Here is an 8,776-nt window from a genome sequence, read left to right on the forward strand (position 1 = left end):
ACTATTAACTTGAATGACACCACTTGATCCACGTCTCCCCTGCACAATATCCCAGGCCTTTAAATTAAATTGTTGGACAAAGTTGTGGTAAGAAATACTAAGAGGAGACACACAAAAATCAGGCTTCAAAAGGAGCTCAAACCAGTGTTTAAACTAAAGGATAATTTCAGTGCTTTTGTCTGTCTGGTTACTTTAGGATAGTTTGTTTCCAGCTGAGGAAACATCTTGTACATGTATTTCATAAGCTTCAGCTCAGTGGGTATGTCTTCATATGAAATCTCATGTTCAGTTTGTCTGGTATGAAGGTGTAAAACCTCACACACTGATTTTTAGGCCAATTCACGATGGGTGGAAATATCAGAGGCAACAGCTGCTTTAAGACGATGATTAGGATTCTCAGTTGCACTTTCTAAACAAAGATGGCCTCTCATCCCTGGCTCAACTGACTAGTTGCTCACCTGTGGGTGAAAGCCAACCCTAAATATCGTTCGTTTTCTTCACCATATTTCTTCAGTGCCGTCTCTGGGAGTTTTGTAATTTCCTCTTGGATGAGTTGGTTGGTGCCCAGAAACAAATCCCAGAGTAAAATAAATACATACGGGCAGAATTCTTTCAGATTCAGACACTCCCTCATTTTTTGTATGAAATCTATATTTCAAAAAATCCCACGTCTACCTTTAAATCCAATTAGGTGAAGAAACTAGAACTAAACTAGCAGTAGAAGTACAAAAGGTATTTAAATTGAACCTGGGACAAAAACATGAACTGAACTGTCAAATTTGCCAAAGTTTATTGGGAGCCTTCATACAAAAACTGAAATTATGGCTGTAAAAAGTTACAAAGGATTATTGTTGACATTGATATACTTTTGGCATTTAAGGCCTATGTACCCAACACATTTCTGTAACTTTTTGCGATTTATTTTAAATCTAAAACTGTTGATTTAAACAAGCAGATAAGACAGTAATATTTAAAAACATACAGACCAATAGATACCTGCAGCTTACTCCTGTGGTAGTTTACAACACAAACCCACAAAAAATTTGAAAAGCAACTCAAAAGAAAAAAAAAAGCCTGCCTAATTTTCAATGGTGAACACATGAACTTGAGGCAACTTTTATTACACACAGCCAACTAATTTCAATGCGCCTGTCTGACATTTCCATGAATGCAAACAAATGTATTTACACCGACTTTCATGAGCATGTCTCAGACTATCGACGAGCCGGCATTAGGAGCTGCTTTGCCGTTACTGAGTCAGGGAAAAGGTTGTGGTAGGTTGGAAGGGGAACGTAGGCAGCTGTTATCATTTTACCTGAGGAAGGAAAGGGATGAAGGAAAAGTTAACCCACATCGTGCTTTTTATAGTTTCATATTTTAAAAATTTAAAACCAAACATAGTCATTACATACCTGCAAACCAGCGTCCATGAAGTGCATTTACAGTCGCCATAGCTGCTGGTATTGAGGGACACTTCACATACACATTACCCTATGTGGGGAAAAAGGATTACAATAAACCTTCCATCAATATTACAATTTTAAAAACGTCAATCAAGATTCAGGTTTCCTGCCCACTATTTCCCCTTTGATCCACTAATAAGTGGAATTAGTTTTTGGGTGAGTGGACACAAATCATCCATAAGTGTCACTTACTTGAGCAGAGTTCTTGTCAACGTAAATATGAACAATTCCTCCATGTTTGTTGCACTCCTCAATAACGTCATCTTGGATCTCGCTGGCCCAGCTGGGGTCATTCTCCCTGGAAATCATGTTTGGCAATGTTAGAATGGCTTTAAAAAGCTCTGGCAGTTTTCCTGAGACAAACAGCAGTTTAGTTGCTTGTTTTGGCTACAAAGACAACAGGATAAAATCCAGTTCTTGCTCTATAAAACTGAATACTGAGAACAATTACGGACCAGGACGTCTCAATGTACATAGGAGCATGTGGGTATTGGTTAGGTTTGAGGAAAAGATGATAATGTCCTTACGCTTGTGGGTTGAACAGGTTGGACAGCTGAAGGCAGTGTGTGGCCAGAGGCTGTGATGGGAGGTTCAGGGCTTGACTTGGGGCTGGAGTTGGAACAGCTGCAAAAAAGAAAAGAAAAGTGGGATTCGTCACATTTTCTAAAAACTAAATTTCACAATGTTTTCCATCATCTAGAAGCTCACCTGCTGGAGCAGCGATGTTTCCAAAGGGGATGGAGCCAGTCATCTGTAGAGCCTGTTGAGCAGCAGGGGGAATCTTCAGACCAGTTCCTGTGGAGGGAGACCAATGGAAAATTGTTTAGCTAAAACTGAAACTAAATCTTACAATTGCTTTGTGATACCAACTTAGATTACCACATTTAAAAACAGACCACAGTTAGTCGAAAATAAATCTTGACACTATTCACATGTTTGTGTCTTGCATCTGATCCAAGTTCTCTGATTAGCCTCTTTCTAGGAATCAAATGAAGCAATAAGGCAAATTCAGCAATAAAGATCCATAGCAGAAAAACAATTTTAATTAATCATCTGGTCGTTGAAATGTCAAAAATAGTGGAGAAACACCAATCATAACTCCCTAGAGCTCAACATAGCATCTTCAAATGTCTTCTTTAATCATACAAGATGAAGAGAAGCTGCAAATCCTCCCATTTCAAAGGCTGGAACCTGAGAAATCGAAGCATTTTTTCACCATTTTTACTTCAAACTTAACTGTTGGATGAAAATGATGGATCAGTTGCCGATTTTTTCTGTTGACTGACCAACTCATCAATAAGTCATCTCTGCTCTTTAAAAGTATTTATGGTGGAGAAGTTGGAGGTCCAACTGTGTGTTGCGTCCACTAAACTGCAGCACAGCATTGGATTACAATGCCTCTAAAAAAAAATAATTTCTATAATAATAAAATCTATCAAATATGATGTTTCATAAAAACACAATGGCGCTCTGCAGACAGCTGCTGCACTTAATTGCTTTGGAATCATTTGCAGTCACAGAAGATAAATATGCTGCAGACTCAGTGATCAAGATTATGGACTGTAACTTTGGAGGCACTTCACACCAGAACACGTTTTTATACACATTTGGTGCAGTCTGCATATGTATGTGGCAAACTGCCAACGTGCCAAGAACATTTGTATGGTTTCATCCTAATGAATGATTCCCTCTCCTTTGACCTTTGTTAGAAAGATGTCTGAAATAATATTCACCTATGACAAATGGCTTTAGCTTACTTGTACTTTCTTTTAATAGAAAAATAAAATTAAAAAATGCAGTTTAAAACGAACCCTCTGCCAGTCGAGCCATGAGCTGTAGACGCCCTGTGGTTCCGAGGTCGATGCCAGTCCTCTCCAGTTCATCGTTATCCAGGAACGAGCTGGCCGTCGAAGAGTCTGATCGCTCTGTAACGTGCCCAACCTTCATCGGACGCCCGGCCAGCTCGAAGCCGTTCAGCTGCTCCAGGGCCTTCTTTGCACACTCAGCATCTGCAAACTTTAAAATGCTAAAAGCGTTAGAGTCAAACTAGCTGCAAACACTAAAGCATTGCTAATGATATATGGATGATTTCATTACCGATATGAAGCCGTATCCTTTGGATCGTCCAGTCTCACTGTCCATCATTAGCTGGATCCCCTCAATCTTTAGGAAAAAAAAAAAACAACACACCAATACAGAGGATTGTAATGAACGCATCCACGAAACTAGTAATTGATTAAAAATGTATTTGGTAAAACTCGTTTCTGACCTTTCCAAAAGGCTCAAAGATCCCTCGGAGCATTTCTTCAGTAATGTTGAAATGCAGCGAGCCCACGTAGAGCCGCATTGGACCTGAACTGCCCTTCTGTAGATTATTGGCAGCAGCTGCAGCTCTATTTTTCTCTGCCTGTAATTACATTTGGATTTTAATATGATTACAATGATTCCAATGGAAATACCTTAATTGACCAAACCAAATATAATCTGGGTTTAATGAGTTTGTACAAAACAGGGAGGGTAACTGGTATTCTTAAACCTGGGTCCCATGTGTGCACTTTATGGGTTTCGGTCTAGTAGATCGCTTCAGCAGGCGGCCACAAATAAACTATAATGGCTGCTGTGTAATCCTTTTAGCATAACCGCACACACAAAAGTTTATCCACCAAAAGGGTTTGTTCTTGCCACAGACAGGCTCAGACTCTTATTCAGAGCGTCTGACAACATTACAGAGAGGTTATCTTACCTGTTACATACTGTATGCTTAATGTGAAACTGCGGTTTCATCGCTTGATTCCATTGACAAAAACAGTAATTTTGATCCCAGCGACATAAAGTCGGTTTCTGGAAATGCAAATATAGGTCCCAGATTAGGAATTACCAGTTACCCTTGAACAAAATCATGCCAGGCGTGAGGCTTAGAGATATCAATATTTGACTGTTCAGTGTTTGGGTCACAGACAGCCTGTATTTGGTAGCCTGGCATGTATCTATTCATGTGTTCAGTCACATCAGATATAAAGAAATTCTAATCCAGTTAAATTAAGTTACCATGACCTGAGAGGCCTGGACGATGATGGGCACTCCTAAAAGCCTCTGGCCGGTCAATCCAATTGCCAGTGGTACAGAAGAAGCCTCCACAAACTCGATGTATGCAATGCCCTTTGACCTCCTGGAGTTTCTGTCCGAGATCATTCTCACGTCTCTTACCTACAGAGAAACAGTGAAGATTTAAGAAATCATTTCTGCATGCAGATTTGCTGGATCACACACAAGAATAATTTGAAAATCTACTGACCTTTCCGACAGCCGAGAAGAAGTCTTCCAGGTCTCGAGCTCTGATTCTGGCGGCGAGCTGCATACAGAAAACTGTGCGAGCATCCCTCTCCTCTGGTGTTAGATTGTCAATTGGTTGCCTTAAAAACAGAAAAACGACAACATTTAAAAACAGATAATGAATAAAATTATGACTAATCATAGCAAATAATAGAAACACTGCCAAAATGATAGTCAGATCCTCAATTTCCTTACTAAAAACACATTTTTAAGATCTGTAAAAACCTAAAATGTGAGATTGAAGAAAAATCGCTGGATTTGGGGGATACTACAATAAAATCAGATAATGTATCCAAGGACCTGAAAAGTACTAATGTGAATATTCATCTCACCTGATGGGACTCTTTTCTTTTTTGAAAGGGCTCCGACTTTTGGAACGCTTCCGGCTGAAATACAAAGAGGAAGAATTACTTTTTCAATTTTAAATATAGCTTTTAAAAAAAAAAAAGTCTAGATGCCGTGTGTGACGAAAGGAACAGGGTTCTGTTTTAGCCTGTTACACACTGCGCTGTGACAGGACTACATTCATACTTTGTAGTTCAAAATTTGCACAGATCTCTCCTGTTGTACTCTTACAGGTTAAAATACCATAAAGTTTCAAAAAGGTCACGTACATGGGGCTCTTGCGTGCTCTGTAGCGCCCAGAGCGCTCCTTGCTTCGGGAGCCACTGCGATGGCGCTCTCTGCTGCGGCTTCGCTTTCTTTCTCGGCTCCTGCTCCTCTTTTTGCCCTTCTTTTTGTCTCTGCTCCTGCTTCTTCTCTTCTTAGAGCCTGGACTTCGGCTCCTGCTACGGCTCCTCCTTTTCCTGGAACATGTTAAGAAACAACTATTGACGTGCAAAGTGAACAAATTTAAAATTAAATGAATTTTATGTTGTTTGTAGATATGAAGTTTAACTACTGTGTATTCAAAACTTACTTCTTGCTCTGGTCGTCATGGCCATTTGCATGAGAGGACTTGATCTCATCCTAAGCAAGGTTGATAGAAGAACATCATGAGGACGTAGATGAAACATTTCAAGTCGTCAAGGTAAAGGGGGGGTGGGGTGGGACAAGAGAAAATGCAGAATATATTCAATTAATAAAAATACTTCAAACTTCCTACTGTCATGTCTGGACAGTGTCCTTCCACCACCCCAATAGCTTCCCATCCCACTCCTGTTTTTTTTTTTTTTCTTTTTTTACAAAGCTGCTCAGTACTTAATGCAACAAAGCAAAGTTAAGGGAGAGTGTCCAACATATTAGCTGAGTACAGGAAGCTTTGCAGTAGTCAGATCATCTCCACCATTCCCCCTTCTAATAGGCCGTACCAATGCCACTATTTGTGCCTAATCATGTGACCACGCACGGCCCACGGCCACTAAAAGAGATCCTGTGTGGTTGGTGTCAGTCCAGTGATCTTCACCCATTTTCGTTCTTGGACTGTAAGAGCTCGATGCCACCTCTGTCACACATCTTGCCCTGAAGCAAACAGGGATTCACACTTCTTAGTAATATTGACGCCCATGAAAATAAATGAATTAAAAAAAAAATGAAAATATAGCCATTAATTCAGCCACGTGTTACACTGCCATTAACTTTAGTCTGTATATTTTAAGTAATATTTCCAGCCTTTTGACTTTAGGAATCATTAATGACAAGTAACTCACTTCATAATACAATGATGCTGGATAGAGGTATCTATTTTACAGTCATTCTAGGAATGTATCAATAGCTGTGGTATCGTGTAGCATGCAAAATCAAGATGCTGATTCACATTACAGTTGACTAAGGCAAAGAGGCAGTATTCATATTTACATGCAAGAGAAAACAATTATTCAGCTGTACTTTGTCATAAAATCATAACACGGCTCATGCACTTGACAATGAAGCTTCACAACTGCAACGTCTACATTTTTACTCATTTTTGTCAAAATATAACTTTGGGACAGTTGTAACAACAGTTATTTTGGGAAGTAGTCTCTTAACATATTACATATTTCTCACTAAAAAGCAATTTGGCGAAAGCTGAATTACTACAAAGCGACAGAGTGACATTCTTGTCAAAGTCGCAGAGTGTAAATATGTTTTTCCATTTCAAAACTAATGTTGGCATCTGATTATGTCTGATTAGATATGCGATTGCACATTCAGAAACAACGATGGCACGCAAATTGTAAATCTAAATACTGCCTCCTTTGCTGGACAGGTAAGGATGGGCTTATCAACCATTGGCATTCACCTTGTTGCAACCGAATACGGATTGGATGTTCTAGGTTGAATCTCTTTTAGTCCTAAGGTGAACCACAGTACATCAGTATATGCACAATAACTACCTTCCTTTTTTTCACAGTTCACAGTGGAATCAAAGATGAATTCATGGGAGTAGAGGTGAGATATCATTAGGGAAGTCTATAAAGAGAGATAGATGTGGATTTATTTATAATTCTGTATTGCGTTTTAAATACTCAATCACACCACACAACATTCAAGTAAACTTTGTCACAGTAGCAAATATAAAAAAGGACTCAAGAGTAAATCATAACAGTGAAACAGGCCTCATATCTCTCATCTGCAACCCACCTTTCTGTATGGAGCCTCCAGCATGGCCTCAACGTCAAAATCATCAGCCATGATGATCCTGTGAGAGAGAGAGAGAGAGAGACAATTACCATCTTAAAATGTTCACAAGAAACCATCACTAATAGTAATCCAGTTAAACCATGAAATAGCATTGAGTTTGTCAAAAATGTTCTTTTTCTTGGCAAAAAAAGATACCACAATGATACTTTGTTTTGGATCAGAGCTGAATCACGCACTTACATAAAAGCAAATGTTTGGGAGGACATTTACATGTGTTAGGCAGCTTTTACTTAACCTGATAAACGAAACCAGAGTTTCCATTTGCATTGCAAGTCTGAGAGGTTATAGCCGAAAATAGTGTTTGCTTCGATAAATTAGGAGTGTGTGTAGACCGTGTGAATGAAAGCTACATTACCATTTGCTAAAAATAAGCTCAATGGCAACGATACGAGACTGTTTCGATGAGTTTGCGCCAACTTCCTCGTGATTTCCCCTTAATCTCTCAAATGTTACCAAGAATGCGACACATTTAAGAGCAAATGATTTGACTAATTATACTACTAAGACGCTATATATGTCAGATGGCCACATATATTGATATATTAGCGGCAACATAGAGCATGAAAACACGTTGCGCTAAACACGAAGCTAACGCTAAACTAGCCACCCATGGAAGCTAACTACATGTCCGTCATTTCAGCGTTAGCTTAGCTCATCCCAGTGACCCGTGTTATTGTTAATTTAAGGCGATGTTTGACTAGACTGCTAATTTAACCATCAATAAACAGAAACACGAGTGCACAAGGAATCCAGTTAAAACCCTCATCGCCGCTAAATGTTTACAGTTGTCTTAATCGTGTCTACATTAGAAAAACAAGCGGTAAGTTCACCGAGGAAAGCCAATATGGCCAGCTAGCTTAACAGCGTTTCCGCGGCAGTGGGCTAGCTCTGTTAGCAAACACTGACGTTACCGTTTGAAATTGATGAAACGATGTGCCAAAGTCAAAATATCACGGACAGTGTGCTGCTGAAGAGCCTCTTCTCGACGCCTCCCTCTCGGTGGGTCAAACAATGTTAAGATAGAGTCAAAATTTTCGAAGTTATGTAACCTTTTCTAAGGTTAGCGGCTCTCCGTAGCAGGTCGTGGCCTGCTATCAAAACGCTCTCCCTCCTTCTTCTCCCTCCTCTTCTTCTTCTTCGTCTTCTTCCTCCAGTCTGAGGTTTTACGGCAGCGCCAGTATCTGGAGCTGCCCTGCTGCCATCTACTGGAGATACCGAGCACTTCACCGCCCTCCTCTCCAACCACACAGGCAAACAGCCAATAATGCAGAGTAACTGTGAGGACACATGGTTTCCACTGTGATGTTGCATTTCTCAGTTATATTTCCATAATGTGTGGCAAATGATCCGGGGCTGCA

At 39.9% G+C, this 8,776-nt stretch overlaps 1 protein-coding gene across 2 annotated transcripts; it reads right to left on the reverse strand.

The window, feature by feature from the left end:
* Positions 1 to 773: 773 nt before the first annotated feature.
* rbm39b (RNA binding motif protein 39b) lies at positions 774 to 8,548 on the reverse strand. Of its 2 annotated transcripts, none has more exons than XM_070839229.1 (15): positions 8,330 to 8,548; positions 7,359 to 7,416; positions 5,716 to 5,765; positions 5,411 to 5,602; positions 5,129 to 5,182; positions 4,759 to 4,876; positions 4,518 to 4,670; positions 3,733 to 3,870; positions 3,561 to 3,626; positions 3,275 to 3,479; positions 2,172 to 2,258; positions 1,991 to 2,087; positions 1,656 to 1,761; positions 1,413 to 1,491; positions 774 to 1,315 (listed from the first exon to the last, which is right to left on the reverse strand). In XM_070839229.1, the coding sequence occupies exons 2-15, from the start codon at positions 7,407 to 7,409 to the stop codon at positions 1,215 to 1,217; spliced, it is 1,497 nt and encodes a 498-aa protein (XP_070695330.1). In that variant the 5' UTR covers positions 7,410 to 7,416; positions 8,330 to 8,548; the 3' UTR covers positions 774 to 1,214. The 2 variants fall into 2 exon arrangements, with proteins under 2 accessions (XP_070695330.1, XP_070695329.1); XM_070839228.1 differs by having other exon boundaries at positions 4,512 to 4,670.
* Between the last annotated feature and the right edge of the window lie 228 nt (positions 8,549 to 8,776).

The sequence above is a fragment of the Pempheris klunzingeri genome, chromosome 11 (genome assembly GCF_042242105.1).
Source record: "Pempheris klunzingeri isolate RE-2024b chromosome 11, fPemKlu1.hap1, whole genome shotgun sequence".
Lineage (NCBI taxonomy): Eukaryota > Metazoa > Chordata > Actinopteri > Acropomatiformes > Pempheridae > Pempheris > Pempheris klunzingeri.

Excerpts from the sequence above, each read along its gene's own strand:
- rbm39b (XM_070839228.1), bottom strand. The coding sequence starts at position 7,409 with ATGGCTGATGATTTTGACGTTGAGGCCATGCTGGAGGCTCCATACAGA. Across the intron at positions 5,766-7,358 it reads TGGAGGCTCCATACAGAAAG|GATGAGATCAAGTCCTCTCA; the intron begins GTGGGTTGCAGA and ends AACCTTGCTTAG. Across the intron at positions 1,762-1,990 it reads AACCTGTTCAACCCACAAGC|GGAGAATGACCCCAGCTGGG; the intron begins GTAAGGACATTA and ends CATGATTTCCAG.